At 57.0% G+C, this 23741-nt stretch overlaps 2 protein-coding genes across 4 annotated transcripts in view; both read left to right on the top strand.

Moving 5' to 3' along the window:
* The first annotated feature begins 6813 nt into the window (after positions 1–6813).
* On the top strand, positions 6814–12565 carry LOC118692305 (nuclear factor 7, brain-like). The gene is made up of 7 exons (XM_036392033.1): positions 6814–6879; positions 7380–7654; positions 8249–8344; positions 9932–10165; positions 10536–10555; positions 11270–11385; positions 11483–12565. Exons 2-7 carry the CDS (start codon positions 7382–7384, stop codon positions 12025–12027), a joined length of 1284 nt encoding a protein of 427 aa, XP_036247926.1. The 5' UTR covers positions 6814–6879; positions 7380–7381; the 3' UTR covers positions 12028–12565.
* A 4723-nt stretch (positions 12566–17288) lies between these two features.
* Positions 17289–23741, top strand: part of FLT4 (fms related receptor tyrosine kinase 4) — a 57546-nt gene continuing 51093 nt past the window's right edge. For all 3 annotated transcript variants that reach the window (XM_054516462.1, XM_036391848.2, XM_036391849.2), the window contains exon 1: positions 17289–17460. In XM_054516462.1, the coding sequence (XP_054372437.1) occupies positions 17403–17460 (58 nt within the window). In that variant the 5' untranslated portion in view covers positions 17289–17402. The remainder of the gene's footprint in view (positions 17461–23741) is intronic.

Raw genomic sequence — 23741 nt, 5'->3', positions numbered from 1 at the left:
GCAGTGCTCTGGCTTTGTCCTTCTCCCAGCTCTTCAGGCGATGAAAAGGACGACTCACAGCCCTAATTAACTGGAACATGCTAATACCACTGAGCTTCCCTGGCCAGCAAATTTGGCACAAGGCATATGGGACACTTTCCAAACAACTGCTCAGGGGAGCGCGTGCCTGCAATTTATTATTGGAGGAGCGGTTTCCTCTCTGCCTTCGCTGAAGAGCTCACACCAGACACCAGGGAGGTGAGTCTGGAGCCTGCAAATCTTCTTTGAAAGCCATTTCGTGCTGAAGAGAGAAGAGACTTATTTCTCCCCAGGCATTTAAGATATTCAAGGTATCAAGGGAAATGTGGCTTTGCACAGCATTACCTCTGGGAGCACTCAGTGCCTTTGAGTGGTGCAGCTCGTAGAGCTCAGCTTCCCATGGGGAAAACCACGCTCCTTCAGGGTGACATTCACTCTGGGAAGAAGAGGCAGGACCAGAGAGTGTGCATTGTTATTTTGCAGAGTAAAGCAGAGGAGCACAGCCAGCCCAGGTAGCTGGAGAAAGGGGAAAGGTGGCAGGAGCCCTGCGGCTGTGTCTCCACGATGGGTTATTCCCTCTTTTGACAACTGTCCTGGCAAGGCAGTACCCCAACTTATTGCCCTGAAAAAGGAGTAGGAAGGAGCCTCCTCATCTCCTATTGCAAATAAGTCAGTTTGTGAGCTTTGGATGGGAAGCAAAAGGCAGGACTTTGTAAAAGATCAATTCATCCCTGTGGTAAGATCATCGCTCTCAGTATTTTCTGTACTGCCAAAACCAGAGGCAGGAGCTGCAGCCTCCCAGGCCACCCCCTGGCCCTGGCCTCACCTTCAGCCTGGCTCCCATGGCAGCCCTGGCCCCAGGACAGCTCAGGGCAGCTCTGACACAGGGTTTGGGTGGCACTGAGCTGCCCAACCAAGCACTGCCACAACCTCACCAGCACAGACACTGGGAACAGCTCAGGTTTGTGCAATATTCCCAGGACTACACTGGTTTGCCCCTCATCCTTGGCATCACGTGTGGCCATCAGCTGTGTGGCTGGGCAGGGCACTCTGTGCTGACAAAGGGCACATCTCCCCTGCTCCCTCCCCTCTGCATCCTTTGCAAACATTCGTTGTTATGGTGACAGCTCCAGAAGGAAAATCTTTTTGAGGATTTTTCAGATTTTTTAACAAAGGTACAGCCACTTTAATTTTTTCTTTAAGGGAAATGGTTATTTCTCTCGATGGCAACTGAATTTCTTCCATTTTGTTTCTGGTGACCTCTTTGGTGATTCTCAGGCTCCAGCTTTCAGTGTGTGGCTGTAAGAAGGGGGAGAAGTAGAGCCAGGTTGTAAAGAGTTGCTTTTAAATCCTTCTGGGAGCATAGGAAGTGCCTCCAGGCTGAGGCTGCTGAGCTGCAGGCAGTGTGGAGTCTGAGTTTCTCCAAAATGAATGAGATTTGGGAGCACATCTGCATCTTTCTCAGATAGCAAAGTGTGAAATGAATAGTAAGGGGGGACATTTATGCCCAACAACCTGTGCTGTGTGTGAAATGCTGCACTGAGAAGTACTGTTCTTGTGGAATCTTCTGCAGAAATGTCCCTTGGCTTTTGAAAGCTGTGTAATGGTAAATGAATTCTCTCTGTTTCCACTGAATGGGCTGAAGACTTTCATATGTGACATCAGGGAGAGAACTGGGCTCTGCAGGTGTCTCTAATGCAAGTGATGAGTATAGCAAACAGCCTCAGGCCAGCCAGGAGAAAGCAATCTGGGTATGTGATGTGACCACAGGCATGGGTTTCATGGCTACTGTGTTCTGAGCCTGGAATGTGGATCCTAATGGACAAGACCCCAGTGTCCTGAGCAGCCCAGCCTGCCCAGCCCCTTTTTGTAAGATGAGGTCATGAAGACCTTTCCCACACCCCTCCTAGAGGGAGCTGAGGTCATGAAACCTAAAAAACCATTAAAAATCAAAAGCTGCAAATGCTTCAGGCTCTGAAGGGGCAGCTTAGCACATCTATGAACACTCAGCACCCTGAACCAGAGATCCAAGTGAAAGAGAAGAGCATTCCAGGCATCCTGCAGGCAGTGGCCAGCAGGATGGCTGGGGGCTGACACACAACCCATCCCAGGGAAGGCTGAGAGGACAAAGCTGCTCTGGCCAAGCCCATGCTGTGTGTGGAGTATCAGAGAGGTTTCACACACAGCTCAGAGTAAACAGGCACACAAGTGGCAGCCAGAAATGTTAATATTTGCAAAAATCTCCTGGTTTTGGCGCCTGGGTGTGGGGAGCTGAAGGATGCTGGTGGAATGCAAACATGATGTATTCTTGGCTGCTCAGAGGGGTGGCATGGGGAATCTCACAGGGCAGGACAGACTGCCTGACAGGCCTGCTCATGACTGTTCACACAAGGAGTCCTGGAGAGGGAGCCTGGGCTGAGAAGTTCAGTAGCACATGAAACTGGTCCCCTGGGATTGAGTTATTTGAGCATCCCTGGGGGAAAAAAAAAAAAAAAAAAAAAACAACAAACCAAGCAAAACAAAACAAACCATAATTAGGCCATGTTCTTCTTCCTTTGCCTGTTTCAGACCTTTTTTCCCTCCCTCCGTGTAGTAGGAGATGGATTTGTCCATGCTGATCCCCAACCCTTCTCCTGGACACATAAGGGCAAAAATGACACAAACCTTCAGACTCCTGCCCTCACTTCAGCTGGGTCCTTTCATGGTGTGTTTAGGATGGTTTGAACCTGTTCAACACCTCTTGCCATCTCTGCAGGGCTTTCACCTGGACCATGGCTGCCAGCTCATAGTCAGACAGCTTCAGAGGCTCCAAAGCCTTGAAGGCTCTGGCTTTAGCAAAACAGCAATATCATTTGGGACTGGGGAGAAAATATTGGCAAATAATGGCCACCTCTGGTCACCTTCCTCCTGCAGCTATTTATCCAAAGATACCATATCTCAGAGCATTGCTTCATTTCCTGCTCACCTCTCTAACTGAGGCCTCTAAATCACATCCCTGCAGCTGAGCTCACGGAGGGAAGTGTAATATCCATTAGCAGTGATGCTGCTATTGCTTTGATTTACCTTTCCCCTTTTTCTTTCACTCTTTTCTTTCTGTTTACAGCAATCCCTTTCCACTTCTTCCCCCTCCAGGTCTCAGTGCAGGAAAGAGCTGGCAGGAGTCCACAGAAGCAGTTTCCTGGGATGCAGCCTGCTTTTGGGGATGTGGGGAGTCTGGGGTTTTCTTCTGGACCAGCAGCACCCCACTCCTTCCTGACCAGAGATGCCAAGGGCACTGGGAAGGGCTGGCTTCAAGCTACCCCATCCTCACCCCAACAGAGTTCTCCACCTGGGGCTTGTCCAGGTCAGCACACAGAAAAGATCAACTCCAATTTACCCCTCAGTCCCTCCCACAGCTGGGCACTGCTCAGGGAGAGGCACAGGATCCTCCAGGAGAGACTCCAGAGAGCAGGATCCGGAAGAATCAAAGTCCTCGGAGTGTATTTGCACTCAAAAATGTGAACAGGAATCAAATGCAAAAATGTGAACCAGGGAAATCAATATGCAAATAAAATCTTGTCCCTTGTGGAATTTCCCTGCCTGCATCTGGAGAGCCGACACCAGGGTCTGACACTGGGATCAGTGGTTGCTGCCCCTTCCCCTTGTGTTTCACTGGCACCCAGGGAAGCTCCCAGACCCACAGCACTTCCCACTTCATCCCCCTCCTCCAGCAAGGCCAAACAGTTCCTCTGACACCATCTCCAAGAATACACATTTACTGCATGAGATGGAGAATGGTGAAGAGGTTTGGACCCAATCCATGTGCTTTGAGCCAAACCCTTCTCAATCCATCTTATCCTTCACCTCCCCAGTGCATAATCAGATTCTCCAAACACAGCGTTCTCAGGTCCCAGCCCAGAGCTTGGATCCCTCCAAGAGGGATGTGCTAAAAAAAGAAAGAAAAACATTACATTGCCAACTGAAGTGAGTGCTGAAAGGAAGGAGATGCCAGGAGCTCTTAAACAGGAATCTGAGACCGGGGGACGCTCGGGTGTGTTTTCAATCCCCAGAAGGGAGATGTGCTCACTGGGAAATGACTGCACTCACTGCTAGATTTAGACCTTGTAGCTGATGTCCCAGAAAGTGAAACGGCCATGACAAAGACATCCCCATCTGTATTAGAACTTTCTTCTTGGATTGATGGATTAGTGCGTGGTAAAATGGTGCCACTCCTCCTTTGGCTCCGAAATCTGCATTTGCAGCTCAAACCTGCAAAGATGGAAATAAGCAATTTTACATGAGTGACAGGTTCTGTTGGCACCAAGAGGAGTTATTTGGGAAAACCTATTCATCAGGGGTTCCAGGACTCTGCTGGGTGCTGAAGGATGTCCTGCAGCACCTGAACCCAAGCTGGCAGCTCCACACCCTGGTGCAGAGCATCTCTTCCAGGAGAGCAGCATCCCACAGTCCTGGGCCCTGGCAGGGTATGTGCTGGCACTGCCCAGCCTGGTGCCAGGCCAGGGGGAATGTTCCTGCTGTTCCCCCTGCAGAGGGACCAGGACTAGACTCCAGCTGGGGTAAAAGGGGAAGTTCAACATCAGCTAAGCTATCCCAAATTCTGCTGTTTCAGGGTGAGGCTTCAGTTATCCAGCTACAGCCTCTCCAAACACTGGGCCTACAGGTGCCCCTGCGAGGCTGTCACCTCCTGGGCTCTATAACAGGAGAGATAAGCTCTGACCACAGCACAGATCTGATCCACAGGGACACCTCCCAGCACTGTTGGCTTGGGCTGCTAGGGGAGCATAACCTTCCACAGCACAGTCCAGATCTCTGCTAAAAAGCAATTATTGATGCTTTTACCTGGCACAAATAAAGGATCACCTGGTCGTCCCGTCACCAGGTAAGGGAGCAGCATCCTGGTTCACCCTAGGCTGTGTGTCCTGTGCTGGAGTCTTGTCTGTGTGTCTGTGCATAGTTTATAATGTCTCCTGGACGAGCAGTGGCAAAGCCAGGAGGCTTTGAGGAATGGTGGCAAAAGCCAGGAGGACACAGATGACAAAGCCATTTCCCTCTCAAAAGGATGGACCTAAGCAGATGATTCAGCTCCCATACAGAATCCATGAGTTCAAAGCCAGCTGTTTCTCAGGATTGCTGGCACGCAGCAGGAGGGTGGGAGGTAACACCAGCTGCAGTCCCACTGCAATGGGCTGGCACTGGCACTGCTCCCCTTCAGCCCTGCATGTTCACAGGGTGAGAGCCAGCCTAGTGGAAGCACAAAGATGTAAATGTGGGGACAGGTTTTGCTGCATGAAGTCACAGCTGAGAGGGGATTGTTCAGGCACCCATGGATCCCAGTGTCATCATCCTAGTGATGCTCCCAGGGGCACTCTTCTGTGTTGTGCAGTGGAAAGGACAAAAGGGCAGCAATGGGAGCAGGTTCAGCCTGCTGGAAATAATCTCTGCCCGATGTGTTCTTGTCCTGCAGTGCCCAGTGAGCAGGACTCTCAGTGGGGACTGGGCATCCCTGTCCCAGAGCCACCATGGGTGCTGGAGCAGGAGGGGGCACCCAACACCCACCTTGCTCAGAGAGCAGTCCTGAGCCCCCACAATAACTGTGTGGAGCTGCCAGCCCATTTGGCCATGGCCTGGCCCTGTTGGTGTCCATGGGTGTCACTTGCTTGGCCAACCAGAGGCCAAGGGGTGAACCTCGCTTGCCCAAGGCCAACATCCCCCAGGACTGATTGCTCCTCATGCATGCAGTGCTGGTCCAAGTCCAAACATCAGCATGGGGCTGTGGGTGAGTGTGTGAGCCCGAGGGGCTGCTGGGGACAAGGCAGAGGCAGAGCTGCTGTGGCCACATGCCAGTGACCAAGCATGCACAGTGTGAGAGAAAGCCTGGGAACTTCCCTCAGACAAGCAAATGAAGATGGGCAGAAATACTTTCTGTACTAATTGCATTGCTGTAACAAGCAAACAGAGCAGCAGGAGGAGGAGGGGAGTAGCTGGGCAGTGCCTGGCACATCACCCTTTTGGGGGCATGCTCTGGTTCTAATGGTGGTTAGGAAGGAGACAGGTGGTCTGTGCAGCTCCTGTGAGTCCCTGTGTCCCCTCTCCTTTCAGTTTTATTTTCTTTTACTTCCAGTATTGGAAGTTCTTGTGATTTTTCTCACATGTCCACCAGTGTCTGCCACTTCCCGCAACATCACAGGGCCAGCATCAAGTGACCACACAGGGATGAAAACCCTTCCTTCTTTCTTTCTTTCACTAACAAGCCCGCAGCCCTCGTGATTTCTGAGGTAACCCAAAGCCGTGACCCCAAAGCCTTGGCCAGAGCTGTGTTCTGAAGATACCGTGCGCAGGGGAGAGGGAGGGAGGCTTTGGCTGGAGCTCGTTTCTGTGCTCTTTACTGAATGCAGCGATGGGGCGGTGCAGGGGCGGTGCAGGGGCAGTGCAGGGGAGGTGCAGGGGCAGTAAAGGGACAGTATACGGCAGCGAAGGGACAGTGCAGGGACGGTCCGGTCCGGTCCAGTCCAGTCCGGTCCGGTCCGGTCCGGTCCGGTCCAGTCCGGTCCAGTCCAGTCCAGTCCAGTCCGGTCCCGCCCAGCGCTCTCCAGCCTCGCACGCGCCTTCCCGCGGCCGGCGCGTGAAGCCCCCGCAGCTGGCCCGACGCGCGCTCGCACGTGACCGCATCACATGGAAGGGCCCTGCCCCGCCCCCTCCGCGGGATCCCACCCAATGAGCTGGCGGGTGCGCGGCGTGTCCGCGTCGTGATTGGTCAGGACGGGCGTCAGTCCGGGGAGGGGCGTGGTGGAGGCCCCGAGTTCTTGGGGTCGGAGGTGGGAGAGCGACGGGACTGGACTGGACAGAGCTGGACTGGACTAGGTTAGACCGGATCGGACGAAACTGAACTAATCCAAGCTAAGCCAAGCCAAGCTAAGCCGTTTCAGCACGGTGGGGTCCCTGGGACGGCGGGCGGCCGGGGCTGCGCCCCGGGGAGCGGGCGGTGCGCGCCGCGGGGCTGGAGCCGGCTGGGAGCCGCACACGGCAGCGGCGGTGCCGCACCGGGAGCCCCTCGGGGTGCGGGTGGGTGCGGGCTGCCCTCGGGCCGGGTGGGGACACAAGGCTGGGCCCTGTCAGACGCACTGAGCAGTTCTGGTGAAGCGACAGGAAATTGAAAGTTGTTACTCCAAAGGGAGTGACCTTCGGCCGGGGCTGCTCTGTAACTCGGGGCTTTCCAGCCCTGCACGCACCCGCTGTGGCAGCTGGACAGGCCCTGTCTGGTAACCAAAGCCAGCCCCAAAGCGGCAGAGGTTCGGCCTGCGGAGGGCTGGGGATGTGAGCGTGTGGTGTCAGGGAGCTCAGGTGGGACCGTGTGCCCGCAGGGATGGCCGGCAGCAGCCAGGAGCGCAGCCTGCGGGAGGAGCTGACCTGTGCCATCTGCTGCGAGCTGTTCAGCGAGCCCGTCATGCTGGACTGCATGCACCACTACTGCCGGGGCTGCATCCTGCGCTACTGGGACAGCTGCGCCCACGGCCCCTCGTGCCCGCAGTGCCGCCGCAGCTTCCCCGGCCGCGCCTTCCGCACGCACTACCTGCTGGCCGGGCTGGTGGACAAGGTGCGGCGCTGCGGCTCCCGGGAGCAGCGGCACAAGATGCAGGTGAGTGCCTCCTGCCAGGCTAGGGACAAGGGGACAGGTGCCACATGAGCCCTGTGCAGCCACCACCCCTCCTCCCACAGGCAGTTCCTCCAGTGTGAAGCCTCACCCGGCCCAAGTGCACTGATGTTTGTGTCTCTTTCCTCTCCCTATTTCCTCACAGCTGTTACATTTTTATTTCTTTTTCTTTCTTTCTTTTCTTTTGCATTTGTTTCCCTCACTGCTGTGTCTGATTCCAACCACAGCTTTGTCATTTCTCATTTAAGGATATGTTCCCTAAGTGAGAAGGGGCTGAGGGCTGCTTATGCCAGGTGCTCTGCTTGAGGGGACAGTCCCTGCACAGCACGCAGCATTTAAAGCTTGTGCAAACAGATATCCCAGGCTGGAGCTCCCAGTGATAAAAATAAACTGGATTCATCACATGTACAGGTGCTTAATTCTCAAGGCTGTGCATCAGGTGCTTGCTTCTCCTTACAGCCTTTATATGAGATCCTGTTGTATTCTCGTTCTGATGCTGACTGTAGGAATTGCGACTGCTCCTGAATCAGAGCAGAGCGCTGAAATGGCCTCCTTACCTTCTTCTCCTTGTTCCTGCAGAAGCACCTGGAAGATGCTTTGCAAGCCCGTCAGAAGGAGCTGGAGAAGTTGCTGCAGAGGAAGCGTGTGGTGCAGGAGGACATCTGCAGCCTGACGGTAACATCCTGTGGGAGCTGCTCTTCAGGCAGCTTCTGGGCAGTGTTCACAGAGGATGTGTGTGTACCTACAGCTGAGGTCTAGCTCAGCTTCCTGTAAAAATCTAGATGAGTAACAGTGGGGATGTACACAAGCTCCCTTGCATGAAGGCCCAAGCTCATCACTGCTGGATAATCAGCAGAGGTTTTGGGAGGAGCGTTAACACTCATTAATGCAATGTTTGCAAAGTGCATTGGTGCAGCAGAGCTGAGACATGGTGAGTGGTGAGAGCTGTGGGCAGCCTGCTCTGGCCCTGCTGTGCTGCCTCTTTGGGACAGCATTAACTCCTGGCAGCTCTAAAATCTCTCATGTCAGAAGGGATGGAAGCAAAGCTGAAGGAACTGGGTCACTGGCAGGTTTGGCACTGGAAGAGTGCTGGCCTTGCCACAAGGACAGTGTTGGGATTCACTGCAAAGCTCTGAGGTGAATGAAGAGCCTGAGTGCTCTCCACGGGCTTGAGAGGGACCAGGCTCCCTGTTGGTACAGATCTGTGAAGTGAGAGCAGCCAGAGGCTGACTGTGCTGCTTTCTTGGGTGGCATAAAAGCATTAAAACCAAGGAAGGGGAGTTAAAGGAAAATGGAAATAGTTCAAAGATGAGATAAGGGGAAAACTCTGTCTTCTGACTGGAGCCTCTGATTCCCCAGCCTGCTCCATTTCAAACCTCTGTCCTTTTGCCAGATATCAAATAGACCTTTGAGATTAATGGACAAATATTAGCACATAAGCACGTGTTTTCCTGTTGCTGTGCAAGAGCCAAGAGGTGTCTCAAGAGTAAAGGAGCAAATCACTGATATGAACAGGGTGGCTCTGCACCTCCTGTGTGGGTCAGCACAAACACCTGCTAGACCAAGAGGAGGCTGGTGAAGCTTCAGATCCCTTAGGGAGATGGGTTTTCTGTGAGGAGAAAGGGATGTGCACTTCAGGAAGCACTCCTCGAGAAAGTAATGAGGGCTAAGGTTGCACTTGGAGATTAAAAGCTTAAAGATTTAAGGAAAACAAAAAGTCATTGGCTGTCTCTTGTAAACAGGCAGGAAGGCAGTGAGAACACAACAAGGTTGGCTGGTGAGTAAACAACTGGAAAAAAGTGACCTCTGGATAGAGCTGAATGGGATTTTATCAGCCTTAATGACAGAGATTAGGTTGTGCAGCTTGCCCGTCAGGCAGCTCTGCTCAGGGCCTGGAATGATGTGAAATAAATGCAAACTGACCTGAACAGCTGAGTCCGCAGCTCCACAAAATTTAAAGAGCCTCCGTCTTGCCCACAGGCAAATTCCTGGTGGTGTGGGAGAGGGCTGTGGCTACATGTGGGGATTTGTAGTTACAGTGACCACACCTTTGGTGGAGCTGTTTTTTGGGGTTTGTTGGGTTTTTTTCCTTTGGCTCTGCAGCCTTGAAGGTTGTCCTGTTCTCCATCCAAAAACTCATTGCTATGTCTAAACCTCAAATTTCCAGGGCTCTGTAAGCAGAGGAACAGGCACAGCCATCCTGTGCCCCTCCTTGTGTGTTCTAGCTGTTAGACTCACCTTCTGCCTCTTCCCTCTGCTCAGAAAGTGTCTGGGGAGCTGAACTTCAAGATTCGGGCTGAGTTTGCTCGCCTTCATCAGATCCTGGAGGAAGAGGAGAGAGCTGTGCTGGCAGAGCTGGGTGAGCAGGAGGAGCAGTCTCTGGCCCAGCTGCACAGGCACGTTGGCCAGCTGGAGGAGGGGATGGCAGTGCTGCAGAGGGACATCGAGCACGTCAGGCAGACCCTGAGCAAGATGGAAGATGTGTCACTGCTGGAGGTGAGATGCTTTGCTGACTCTGGCAGGAGGCTGAGAGATATTTCAGGATCTCAAACTGGGATGGGGTAGTCTGAAATAACAGCACTAGGCTGTACCCCAAAGTCATTCTCACTGCCATCCCTCTGGGTTATCTACCCAATCCTTTGGAGTCTGGAGATTTTAGCCACAAGGGATACAGTGATATCAGATGTGGTGGCTCTTGGGAGCCTTCCTCATTCTCCATCCAAGTGCTCAAAGAATTTTCCCCAGGATGTGGTTCTGGTAGCTTGGTTTCCTCTCTCTGTGCTGTGTGGCAGCAGGAGGCAGGACACTTATTTGTGCAGCTGCATGAATTAGAGTTGCTGCTAATTCTCTCTGCTTCTCCCTGCAGGTGGAGAGCCTGGATATCAGGTACATGTCTGGCATGAAAGAAGCTGATTCCCTTTTCAGGAGCTTATCTTGGTCCCTGGCTGGGACCACATAGGAGAGGCACTTTATCTCAAGTTTTAAAAGCACCACAAAGTGCTCAGGAAGTTGCTGGTGCTGTGCAAGGTGGAGGTTGGTCCCCAGCATACACTGGATGCTCTTCCCAGGGAGCATCCTATGTGTTAACATGGCTGGAAGTGTGGGTAGAGGTGAGAGTGGAATGGGTGCAAGAGCCATGTGTGCTGCAAGAGGGAACAGACTTTGGGTGCTTCATCTTCCACCTGCCCTTCCTCAGCTTCTTACTACTCATGAGGCTGCAGAAGTGACCCTGAGGTGCAAGTTTGTCTGAGGCTGGGAGTAGTTGAGGGCCAGAACTGCCATAGGGGAGTGTGTCCCTGTCCCCTCCCTCCCTGGGATGCAACTTGACTCCACAGGCCGGGCCAGGAGTCCTGTTGGGTGTGCTGGGTGTAGGTTTGCCAGGAGTCACTGCTCCACAAGCAGTGCTGCTGGCTCTGTCTTGGGCACCTCTGCCCTGAGCCGCTCACTGCACTGGGGCAGAGCAAGCAGAGACATTTGTATCCCGTCTTTACCAAATCTGTCACCTGCAGCACTGTCCTGCAGCCCTGCCCGTGCTTTCCCTGCTTGCACTGCTAGTGCCTCAGCAGAGGGAGTGACCCTGCCTGCCTCTCTCTGCCCCAGGCCCTCGGTGTGTGTTGAGACCCAACCTGCCCTGGACCTGCAGCACTACAGGGACAGCCACAGTGGCCCCTTGCAGTACATCTTCTGGAGGCAGATGCTGCGCTCCATCTGCCCTGGTGAGCACCTCGCTGGCAGGGATGGGTGTGGTGGGCCGGGGATGCTCTGCACAGGGAGTGTACAGCTGGTAAAATGTCACACTTGATGTCTCTGCAGCTCCTGCCCCGCTCACCTTTGACCCTGAGTCAGCCCACCCCAACCTGGTCCTGTCCAGGGATCTGACAGCAGTGACAGAGAGGGATCGGGCCCAGCCTGTCCCCGCCAGCCCTCGGCGCTTCCGTCAGTGCGTCAACGTGCTGGGCTCGCAGGCCTTCGACCGTGGCCAGCACTACTGGGAGGTCTGGGTGGGCAGCAAAACCAAGTGGGACCTGGGGGTGGCTGCTGAGGCTGTGGACAGGGCAGCCAAGGTCAGGCTGTGCCCAGAGAACGGCTACTGGACGCTGCGCCTGCGCAACAGGACAGAGTACTGGGCCACCGCCAGCCCCTGGGTGCGCCTGGCTCCCCGCCGGCCCCCGCGCAAAGTGGGCGTCTTCCTGGACTGCCAGGAGGGCACCGTGGCCTTCTTTGATGCTGGGGACATGTCCCACCTCTTCACCTTCCACCAGGTCTCTGCAGAGAGATACTGCCCCTTCTTCAGCACCTGCTTCAGTGACGGGAGGGACAACAGGGAGCCCATGCGCCTCTGTCACCTGGCCCTGTGAGGGACGAGGGTGCGCTGGGGACACCAGCCTGGCTCTTGCCCGGGGCTGTGCTGGGGGCCAGCTCTGCACACACAAGCCTGAGGGCTGTTGGAGGAGCTGTTTTAATTTGGTTTGGGAGGAAGGAGAGGATGAATCTCTTCCCGGCTCCTGTCTGCCCTCCCTTCCCTGTGCCATGGCTGTGGTTGCCACAAGGCATTCACAGGGGTTCCTGGCACCCCTAGCAGCACGACCTCCCATTCCTGAGCACAGCACAGTTCAGTAACAGCAGCCACGGGGCTGCAGGGCAGGGGCTGTGAGTTGCTGGCACCTCCTGCCTCTCTGTGCTCCCGCCCATAAGCCTCGTGGAGGGAGGAGGGCAGCGGTCCCGGGCACCATCGGGTGCCTCTCAACCCCGCATCCCGACCATCCATCATCCTCTGCTGGAAGAACTTCCCGGGGCAGGGCTGCGGGCCGGCAGCAGAGGGAGCCCGGTGCACAGCCCAGGGACTGCAGCGCGCCTCACTCACCTCGGACCCTATTAAAGCTTATTAGAAAGCCACTGGTGCCTGATGGGGCTGCTCGGGGCTTGTGTGCTGGGGAGATCTGCTGCTCTGGGGGGTGGCACAGCCTGAGGGCACCCAGAGCCCTGCTCCAGCCCTGGCTCTTCTGTGCCTGCAGCATAGGAGGCTCCAAAAGCCCCTGCTCCCATGTATTTCCTTCGAGTGCTCCATGCACATCTTGTAGTGGCTTTTCAGCATTTGCTGTTTGAGAACAAGGGAGAGAGACTCTGAGCCTAGCCCTGGTCTTGGGCTACAGCGTTTTAAGATCTGGCCATCTCTGGCCTGGCTGGGTCTTAAGGATTTGCCCATGTGGAAAATGCCAAGTCCCAATTCTTCCCAAATTCATCAGGAATGTGGCTCTTTTCCTGTCAGCCCCCTGTGGCCCTGCTGGCAGCTCTGCACCTGCAGGAGGGCAGGCAGGGTTCCTGGAGGGGCAAGTCAGGGGGGTTTGGCTGCTGTGGTTTGTGACCAGGAGGTGCTGGCAGTGTCTCTGCCTCACGAGTCAGAAGAGGTGCTGGGAGGGGTCCAAGCCTGGCTGGTGGAAGTGGTGGGTGGGAGGGAGGATGGCAGTGCCTGGGGTGGGTGGAAATGTCATGTTTTTCTCACCCAAATCCATTCCAGGCTCAAAGCAGAGGCCAAAGCTCCCCAATACTGTGCAGTCCCAGTGCTGGCTGGAGCCAGACACCTCTGGCAGAGGCTCAGCTTTCTGTGGTATGGGAAGGGCCAGGTGTGAGGCTTTCCAGCCCCCACAGCTGGGCACAGGCACACTCCCCTCACTGGCCATCTGCCTGCCCAGCAGGGATGGCACAGGAGCCCTGTTCCCCCGTGGTGCCACAGGGGACGTGGCCTCTCCTGCTGGGGGTGCCTAGGGCCTGTGCCAGGGCCAGGGGAGGAAGCCAGAGGTGAGGATGTCCTGTGCAGGGCTCAGGCAGATGTGTCCTGTGCAGGAGTGCTGAGCACAGCCCAGGGCTGCTCCCAGTGCCTGGGAAACCTCTGCTCTGTGCAGCCTTGCTCAGGGCTCGGGTGTGGAGGGGATGCTGGGGGTTTGTGCTCCCTCCTGGCCCCGGGTTGGCCTTTAGCCAGTGAATGCTGGGCCCATAGGCTGACCTCAGCCTCCTCTCCCAGCTCTCATCTCCTCCTCTCCCTGCCCCACAGCCTCAGCTGCAATAAGAGTGGAGAAGAAAGAGCTGTTGGCTTGGAAATGGTGCTCAGAGCAGGGCTGTGTTGCCCCCTGCAAGGGAGCCCCTGGAAAGGAGAGGCTGGTCTGATCACAGCAGGGAAAGCTGAAACCCATCAGCTCCTCAGCCTGCCCCAAGCTGCAGCCAGGTCTGGCTGGGCAGCAGCAGGCAGTGTCCCCGAGGTGTGACAGGCACTGGCAGGGTGAGCACAGCCAGGCTTTGCTGTGTGCCAGCTCCCACTGCCCGGTGCTGCCGTGTGCCCTGTGCCACGTGGGGTCAATGTGATGGCACTGCCAGTGTGTGCCACTGCCCTGTGCAACATAGGCCAGCGTGATGGCACTGCCAGTGTGTGCCACTGCTCTGTGCCACATGGGCCAATGTGATGGCACTGCCAGTGTGTGCCACTGCCCTGTGCCACATGGGCCAATGTGATGGCACTGCCAGTGTGTGCCACTGCCCTGTGCCACATGGGCCAGCGTGATGGCACTGCCAGTGTGTGCCACTGCTGCCACCTCCCACACCCTCCCTGTGCCTAAGGCCGAGCTGGAGAGCAGCCAAACCCACTTGTCCCAAATGCTCCTGAGGGAGCACGGTGGCCGTGGTGTGGCTGCTCCCAGGCAGAGACACGTTTTGGGCTATAATGTCCTTGCCTGGCCCTGCTGGTGGGGCAGGGCTGGGGAGGTAGAGCAGCTCCTACATCCAGGGAAGTGCTGCTCTGGGCTGCCATGCATGCAGTGTTAGCCCAGTGAGGAAATGTGGCCTAGATGCTGCCTGAAAAACACATTTCTCTGACAAACCAGAGCACCATGGAGTAGGAGGAGCCATAGGCATGAATGCAGTGACTACCTGAGCTTGGCCTGGGTTCAGGCAGGAGGGGATAGGATGGGAGAGTGGACACAATGGGGTTAAAGCACCTCTCACCCCAGCATCCAGACGCTGCACCTGCCAGGACTGGCTCCCACCCATCTTCTCCCAGGTCCAGGCTGTGTTTTTCTTGTGGGTTACCTCATTGCTTTGTCCCTGGGTGTTCCCAGAGCCACCCCAGTGTCCCTTTCCCATAGTTATGCTAGGGCTGGGCAGTGTCCAGCAGCTCCTGCCTTGGCAGCCTTCTGTGATCTGTGTATGTCTTTATCCAGTGCTTTGGGGAAGCCTTTGCTTCCTCGGGTTCCCCCACGTGCTGGAATGGGGACAAGATTTTAAATTAAGATCCTTTTGTTTCCCAGGGCCGCAACAATGGAAAGGTCCCATCGGTCCCACAGTCGCCCTGCGTTTGTGATGGAAAATTCCCCGCCGCGGCGGGGCTGGCCCTGCCCGGTGTCCTGCCTTTCCTGCCGTTAGATGGCAGCATGGACGGGCTGGTCCGGCCGCCGCCGCCCGCTCCGTGCCACCTTCGGGCTGTGGAGGATGGAGGATGCCAAAATCCCGTGACTTTTGGGGTGCTAGAAGATGCCTCTCCCCTCAACCCCGGGTCAGACCCTCTGCTCCTCTGGCACTCAGCTTCTCCAGGCACCCTCTGGCTGTGCACTTCGGCCAGTGGTGCCATGTGATTCATTCCCCTGTCCACCCCCAGCTCCTCACTGCTCCCCTCTCAAGAGCGCTGACCCCGATGCTGTCCCCAGTGTGGGGCACTGCGAGGCTGCACCGTCTCTGATCACAACCCCTGACACTGGGGAGGGGTCTGATCCCGTAATTTCACTCCTTGGTGCTGGGCAGTGACACCCCTCTGTGACATTCCAGCTCTCCCTTATCATGGCAAGTTTTGCAAGTCTCTCCTCAAACTTGTAGGGCTTGGACACCCACCTGGAGTGAAGGGACATGGCCACTTTCTGCTCTGCTGATCACCAGGAGAGAGGTGATCCAAGATGAGTGTGCTGAAGAGTGATGGAGTTGACACTCTCTGGGTTTAAAACTCGCTGATCAGGATGGGGAGAGTCGGGTAAAATAAATTCTGTGACAGGGTTCCAGAAGAGGAACAGGGCGATTTCTTCTGCGAGTTTTGGCAACGTGAGCAATTGAGTACACCAGAAGTTTTCCTGCCTTTTTGAAGCCATGAGCACATGGCTTTCATTCAGGTTCTTTCTTCACTGCCTACAAGTGAGCCTAATGAATAATCCTCTGGGGCGCAGCGCGGGGCTGTGTTAATTTATCCGTCCAGCGCTCGTTGGGTGCACGGGCAGCCGGCCAGGGCTGAGCCGACTGTGCCCCCGCGCTCCCAGAGCTCTTCCACCGCCTTCGTCTGTGCCGCATTCGCAGCCAGTTCGCTCCGAGCCAGCGCCGCTGTCGCTGGCGGTGGCAGCGCTGTGGGGGCAGCGCCGCTGGCACCGCTGGGGCGGCACCGCTCGTCTGCCAGCGCCAGGGGCGTGGGGGGTTCGGTGTGTACCCCCAGAGCCACGGGCGGGTGCGGGGTTCGGTGTGTACCCCCAGAGCCACGGGCGGGTGCGGGGTTCGGTGTGTACCCCCAGAGAACGGTGCGGGTGCGGGGTTCGGTGTGTACCCCCAGAGCCACGGGCGGGTGCGGGGTTCGGTGTGTACCCCCAGAGAACGGTGCGGGTGCGGGGTTCGGTGTGTACCCCCAGAGCCACGGGCGGGTGCGGGGTTCGGTGTGTACCCCCAGAGAACGGAGCGGGTTCGGTGTGTACCCCCAGAGAACGGTGCGGGTTCGGTGTGTACCCCCAGAGAACGGAGCGGGTGCGGGGTTCGGTGTGTACCCCCAGAGAACCGTGCGGGTGCGGGTTCGGTGTGTACCCCCAGAGAACGGTGCGGGTGCCGCGGGTGCCGAGGGACAGCGTGGCTGCTCCACGCTGCTGCTGGCACTGCACACGCATGGACGGCGTGAGTGGGGGACCCTGCTGCACCCCCGCTGAACAAGGGTGCGAGTGTGAGCACACCCAAGTGCCTGCGTGTCTCTGGGTGCCCCAGGGAGTGCCGGAGGAGGGAGGTTCAAGGGATCTGTGCGGGACTGTGTGCCTGGGTGTGTGCGTACAGGTGCGAGGTGTGGAGCTGAGGGGGTGCACAGGCATGAAGGGGTGTGTGCAGGCAGGTGCGAGATGCGTTCCATCGCATGAGGTGCGTGTGTGCTGCTGTTGAGAGCGTGTTTGTGTGCATTCCCTCTGCTCCGAGAGGCCGGGGTGTGCACCCAGGCACAGACAAGAAACAGGCGATGTGCGGGCATTCTCACACAAGTGCAGGGGTGCACACAGGTGTGAAAATACACGCAGGTGTGGGGGTGTCTATGTGCCCATTGGTCAGGGATGATGCAGAGCCACGCACACGGGTGGGGAACACACTTGCCCCCCTGATGCAGGGGATGCAGACCCACACATGCAGGTGGAGACACCCAGGTGCGAAGGGATGCGCATAGCCCCGCTGGTGCGGGGAGCGCGGATTGCCCGTCGGTGTCCGGAGCCGCAGGTGCGCTCCCCCCAGCCCCCTCTGCCTCCCCGCCCGCCCCTCCCCGTCCCGCCCCGCCCGCCCGGCGCCCCGAGGCTCAGCGGAGGGCGGCGGGCGGCCCAGGCGGGCGGAGGAAAAGGAAGCGGCCCCGGTGCTCCCCGCCCGCCGCCGCCGCGCGTCGCCGCAGCTGGGGCGCGGCGGGAGCAGAGCTCGGGCGCGGGGCGCTCGCACCGCTCCGCATCGCACGGACCTGCCGGCAGCCCCGGAGATGAGGAGAGTTTGCACGCTGCCCCTCTGGCTCTGGCTCGGCATTGTCTCGGAGGCAGGTGAGCTGCCGGGGCTGCGGGCTGCCCTGCCCGCTCTGATGCCCGCTCCGCACCTGCGGGCGCGCTGGGCACGGGGCTGCTCCGGCGGGACGGGACGGGACGGGACTCGGCGCCTCCGCCCGCGTGTCCCCCAGACCCCGCAGGGACCCGCTCTGCCCGCCGCGGCGTCCCTCGCCCAGGACGGGGACGTGCCGTGCCTGGCGCTGCCCGTCCCGGGCTCCCCCATCCCCGGCGGGGACCGGCGCTCCCGGTCCCGGCGACCCCAATCCCCGACGGGGCCCGGCTCAGTCCGCCCCGGGGTGCCCCGTCTCCCACCGGCGCTGCCCGCCCCATCCCCAGCCGGGACGCGCCACGGTGCCCGCGCGGGTGTCCCCGACGGCGGTGACAGCGTACCCGCAGCGACAGGACGGGACGGGGGGACCCTGCCGCGGTCCCTGGGGCGCGCGGCCGCGGGGAGCCCACGGCGGGCTCGTGCCGCGGAGGTGTCGCTGCGAGCGGGGGAAACCCCACGGGACCCTCGCGGGAGGGATGCCCCTGCGCGGGGACGCGCCCGCCTGGAGGGCAGGCTGGAGGCCAGTCCCGGCTCTGTTTATTTATTGTTTCACGCACAGAGTCATTAATTTGTGTGTGCCGGGGAGGAAGGCGCGAGGAGGCGGGGGTCCGTGCAAGGCTGTCCAGCCTGCCTGTCCCTGCTCTGGTCCGCCTTGGAAGTTACCCGAGGCAGATCCCAGTGAAATGCTTTCCCTTCCCGTTGCACTTCTGTGGCAAAAGGCTGTTGGGCAGGGGGTGTAGAACCACGGCAGAGATGGGGCTGCAATGCCCTTCTAGCAAGCAGAGCCCGTAAGATAGGGCAGAGCTGGGTGGGCACTGCCAGGGCAGTGGGGACAGGACACCCCACCAGATACCCCCAGAGGAGCTCTTTCTTGCACAAGTAAAGCATTTATAACCCAGATCAGAGCAAGACTGTAAGAAAGTTATTAATGGTGGAAGCTTGCAATGTGGGGATGAATTTTGGGAGCATAAGTAGAATTTTCTGTAGCATCAGCTCAGTGACTCGCTATCACCAGTGGCATTTGCTGCTCTCGTTGAAGTGAGCTCACAGGAGAGCTGCAGGTGTGGCATGAATAGCATCACCAGCACTGTCACTGTCAACCTGCTCTGCCCAAAATGCTGCTGACGGCTCTGGTGTCATGGGGCCAAAGGACACAACGGGTGGCCGGAGCTCAGGGGATGCTCACAGAGGCTGGGCAGAAAGGAACCTGCTGCTGGTGGCATTGCAGCAGGAGCAGCTGCTCAAAGCTCTCTTGTTAGCAATCTGTAAAGCATAGTGTAGCTGCTCCTGGGTTCTTTCATCTCCTGGAGGTGCAGGAGCAGCGCCTGGGAGGCTCTGGCCAGCACAGCTGTGTGGCCTTGTCGGCACAGGGCTGAGCAGAGCTTTGAAGCTCTCAGTGCTGCCTGATTAGTGCAGTGATGAAGGGCGATGTGGAACTCAACTGGGGGATGGTACAATGGGGATTTGCTTCCCCTCCTTCCATCCTATCAATGAGGACAATTTGTCAGTGTGTAAAGGACCCACAAATTTCTCATTAACCATAATCCCAATGGGCTGCAAATATTTGCTACCCTTGGAAGCAGGGATGTGTGTGTGAGACTGTTCCACCTGTGACGGTTGAAATAATCATCTCAGGATCATGAAAGGTCTGTTCTGGCACCACTGTTCTGGTTCCTGTTTAAATGGGCCAGCATTAGAGACTGCTGTGTGTAAGAGCACAAAGCTCTTACACATTCTAGCTCCATGGTGCTCCCAGGATGGAGTGGAGCTGGGGAGCTGCCCTGTGCAGGCAGTGAGATGAGGGGAACAGGCAGAGGTTCAGCCCCAGAATTCTAGATCATCTTGGCCTCTCAGGGTAACCCTTTGTGAATGGTGAGGAGACCATGTGCTCCCTGAGTCACCATCATCTGGACACAGAGCAGTGCTGAGCCCCCCACAGCCAAACAGTCCCACTGGGGACACTGGCTGGTGCTTCCAAGGGCATATGGCCGTGGTGTGAGGGAAGGGCCCGTGCTTGTGTAGGACCTGAGCCGATTGCCTTGGCTGCTGCTGCCTGCTCCCCTCCCGGATCACACAGAGTCCCGGCTGGGTGCTCGGACAGCCCCCGCTGGCCGTGCCAGCAGCAACAGTTGCCTGTGCAGCTGGGATTTGAAGCAGTTGCTTTATTGCAAGTAATAAACATGGGCCATTTCAGCAACACCCTTTCATTCAACAGCCCTGACTGCACAGCAACCCCACCAGGCTCAGCCACAGCGATGAGCCAGGGCCTCCAAGGGGAGCGAGTGTGTGCAGGGATGCAACCTGTGGTCCCTGGGGGCTGCCAGGGAGGGGACAGCCACAGCTCCTGTGCCCTGCTGTCTGCTTAAGGATGATTTCACACGAGTGAGCTGCAACTGCTGCCCTGGGATTTGGCTTGGGCACGTGAGGCCGCGGCTCAGTGCCTGCACAAACACCCGCCAGGGCGTCACTGAGCTCACACTGACGTCTGGTCGGAGTCAGGGACACTCCTCCAGCAGCACAATGTCCCCAGCCAGTGCAGGCAGGGTGGCCGGGGTTTCCTCCAGTGTATCCCATTCCACTCTGCTGCCATGGGCTGCTCCATGCAGGATCGCTGTCCCCAGGGTTTCTCTTGGCCCTGCGTTGCTGCGGTGTTTTCCGGGGCAGGCGTGGGAAGGGCAGGTGCTCCCAGCCAGCCAGGAGGGAACAGGCTGTTCCCAGCATCCCGAGGCAGTTCCTGGAGAAAGAAGGGGAGAGCGGGATCCCACGGGAACGGCAGCAGGAGGGAGGGGACCGCAGCCAGGGAGCAGTTTCTCCAAAACCGTAGGGGACATCCACCATGCTCAGGAGGTTGCCTTGCAGAGCAGGAGGGGGCTCTTGGTGGGTCCCCAGGTCTGTCCAGCTCTCAGCAGCTTTGGGGAGCAGGGTGAGCCCTGGGGATAGCATCTATCTCCCCCACCTTTTTCTCAGCCACTCCAGCTGGCACAGCAGAGGTGACTTTGCCATTCAACCTGCTGGACTGAAACAGCCCCAAAAGGATGGGTGCAAGGCAGGGGACTCCTCACTCCCAGTTTGGGGGGGCTATGCATTTAAACCAGGTGAGGGGGGAAAGCTGCAACACGCTGGGTGTGATGGGGAGGTCCTGCAGGTGCAGGGAGAAGCAGAAAACCCTGTGATGGCCAGAGCCCACAGGCTCCACTGCCCAGGGAAGGTGGGGAGCCAGCAGTGCTGGTCGTTTCCGTGTGAGGAATGACTAAATCTGCAGGGCTCTTCCGCTGGGATAGACAGGCTGGGGCATAGTGCCTGAGGGCTGCAAAATCACAGCTCGCCTGGAGAAGGCAGCTCCTGGTGGATTCCTGTGTTGGGAGCATGGTGGGAGGCTGGTGGCTGCACTCTGCCGAGCAGCAGTGGAGCTCACCTTCACAGGGCCTTGTGGGTGTGAGATGTTTGCCTGAGTCCATGGGCAGTTGTGCATGGAAAAATATGGGTTTGCAATGGGTTTGCAAGGAGAAAATCCATGGTTCAAGCTGAAAGCCCCCCTTTCCCACTTTGGACTGTGAGCCAGAGGTGCCCAGTGCTATGTTTTGCCTTGACCTGGCCCAGCTTCTCCTGCAGCTCCTGCAAATCTCCAGCTGGGTGAGAGGCAGCAGCCAGGTACATGTCCCACTCCTGCTGTCTGCTGTGGGGGGATCACGACCTCCTGGTGCATGCCACGGTTTTCCGGGGAGACCAGAGCTGAGCCTTGCCCTGGGCCAGAGCTTTTGTCCTTCATTTGGAAAAGAAATACTGCTGCAGCTGCACTGGCATCTAGTGACTGGTTAAATGAATTCCAGGGGTTTTATTGCCTCTGGCTATCCCAGACCTTTGTTTCTCGTTTCACGTTGTTAAAAGAGGGGGTTAGCCAGGTCCCAGGGGGGCTTTTTCTCTTTGGCCAGAATAGTTCTGATGTTTTCGGCACAGCATTATTGCCCATCTGCGGTGCCTCATTGTTAAGGCAGAATAGTGGAAGCGGAGGTGGCCTGTGGTCAAGTCGGCGAGGAGGCACAAGCCCCGAGCCCAGCGTGGCCGCTCCTTTTGTCCAGCAAATCGCTCCATCTCTAGGTGCAAGTTCAGCAGAAGGAGGGTGAAAAACCTGGCCCTGCAGCAGCCGGTGCTGAAACTCCCACTAAGTTTTATAAGCTGAGGATATTAAGTGGGGAGTCTTGGAGTCTCTCCTGGAGTCGTTTCCCTGCTGAGGTAGCAGAAACAGGTCTCAGCCAGTGACTTGTATTTCACCTTACAAGTTCTCCCACGAGTGAATTGTTTTTCTTGCTGTGTTTCTGCCCCCTCCTTCCAGGGCGAGGATTCCTCACGCGGCCTCTGCGGCCAAACCTGGAGGTGCCGTGGGATGGACGTCATGTGCTAATGAGGGAGGATCGGTTTAGGGGGTCAGGAAAGGCTCTTTCTGGGCAAACAGGGAGGACATAGTGATGGGGGAAGGCAAACTTAAGTGCTATGGTCTCCTGTATCTGAGCACATAATAACAAGGCAGATGCTGCTACCCTGCTCGGGTTCTATGCAGTGAAAGACAGCAAAGACCTCAGGGCTGTTCAGAGGAAAGACCAGGAGTAAGGGACAAGTGGATTTCAGACTGTCCTGGTCCCTGTTACTGATGGGCACAGCCCTGGAGTGAGCAGAGAGAAAAATGAGATAAAATTTTACCTGTCTGCTGGCTACGACTCCTGGCAGGGCCTGGAAAACCCCAGTTCTGTTTCAGAGGAATTGGTGAAAGAATAAGCTTGACTCTTCTCCTGCTGTAGGTGCACGCAAAGAGGGAAGCGATGGAGCAGCTCACTGATGTTTTTGGGACCCGTTGTCTCTGTGTGAGGTGTAGCTGCCCACCCATGTGCAGGTGTGGAGGGGTTAAGCCTTCTCCTGGCTGTGGCTTCAGTTGGCTGGGAAAATGCCAGCCAGTGCACTGAGTGTGCCCGCCGTGGTCTGCAGTGCCAGCAACAGTGACACAGCGTCCAGGCTCTGTCCCGCCACAGCCACACCGCCCTGCCTGGTGAGACCACCTGCTCAGCAGGCTCTGGGGGCCAAGGTATCCCCCAGGGAAGGGTTAAGCAAAGAGGAGCAGTGCCAATGCCAGGCTGGGTGTCCAGGTTCTCCCTTGGCGGAGGTCAGTGGTGGTTCATGGGAAAGGAAAAATTGGCAGCTGGGCCGGATGTCCCTGCATTTCCCCTCTTCCTGCAGCCGCCTGAACGATGTTCCTTATTTAGCTTTCCTGACGGACAGGAGGAATCTGATGGCGGAAACTGTCACTGCCTGATAACAGTTCAGGGACCCCTTTATGATGGGCGGCACGGCAGGGAACAGGGCAGCACTGCCCTGGCTGGGAGGGGACAGCCAGGGCTGCCCTTTGCTCCGGGTTCTTGAGGACGGCCAGGCAGGGCGGGAAGGGCACTCACAGCCTTTCCCTTTATGCTGCTCTGTGTACAAACCTTCTCAGGGCTACTAAAAAGACTCTCAAGACCAAGAAGTGATGGTGTGTGTCTCTATATCTGTAATATTGGCTATTTTTCCTTCTTTTTGGTGAGGCATCTGAGCTGGTGGAAAGGGCCATGGATGGGCAGAGAGGAGGCATGGAGCAAAGCCACCCTGCCAAGGTCTGAGGTCAGGTACTTTGTACTCACTGGCAATGAGGATGTGAAGGGCAGACAGGGCTGGGATGCTCCAGCAGGAGCTGGGAGTGATTACCAGTGCCACAAGCTGAGCACACACATCAGTACTGGGAGCAGACCCCATAAGGAGTGTGCTGCAGAAGCAGATGAACACAGCAAAGGAGATGTTCCTCCATGTTTTGTCCCCAGCTTTTTCTCCATGAAAGATGGCATCTTCTTAGTGTCTGAGCCATTCTCTCATATGTGCCCATGGTGACCAGCCTCAAAACCACAAAAGTCCTGAAACACATCTTGTGTGTCAATGTGTCCATTGATTTTTGCCTTGCATCTGTGGGGCCACCAGGCTGCTGCCATACCAGTAACAGCATTGTTTCCATGGCAATTAATGTACTTTAAAAGGGCAGAATGTACAGCAAGACTATTTACTCAAAAGCAAGCCCTAAGCACAGCAGCCCTTCCCACTGGCCAGGGCATTGTGCTTTCAGTCTGTGGAATGCCCAGGTTGGCATTGCTGTGTTTTGCATTGGGATGCAGGACATGGTGAGCTGGTTCAGCCAAGGCTGGATGGCACA

This window comes from Molothrus ater, chromosome 15 (assembly GCF_012460135.2).
Source record: "Molothrus ater isolate BHLD 08-10-18 breed brown headed cowbird chromosome 15, BPBGC_Mater_1.1, whole genome shotgun sequence".
Lineage (NCBI taxonomy): Eukaryota > Metazoa > Chordata > Aves > Passeriformes > Icteridae > Molothrus > Molothrus ater.
Note: the sequence above shows the minus strand (reverse complement) of the source record. Positions and strands in the feature narration are given on the sequence as shown.

Bases quoted from the DNA above. Each gene is read 5' to 3' on its own strand.
- LOC118692305 (XM_036392033.1), top strand. From the start codon at position 7,382: ATGGCCGGCAGCAGCCAGGAGCGCAGCCTGCGGGAGGAGCTGACCTGT. The intron at 7,655-8,248 runs GTGAGTGCCTCC...TTGTTCCTGCAG, and splicing joins AGCAGCGGCACAAGATGCAG to AAGCACCTGGAAGATGCTTT. The intron at 11,386-11,482 runs GTGAGCACCTCG...ATGTCTCTGCAG, and splicing joins GCTGCGCTCCATCTGCCCTG to CTCCTGCCCCGCTCACCTTT.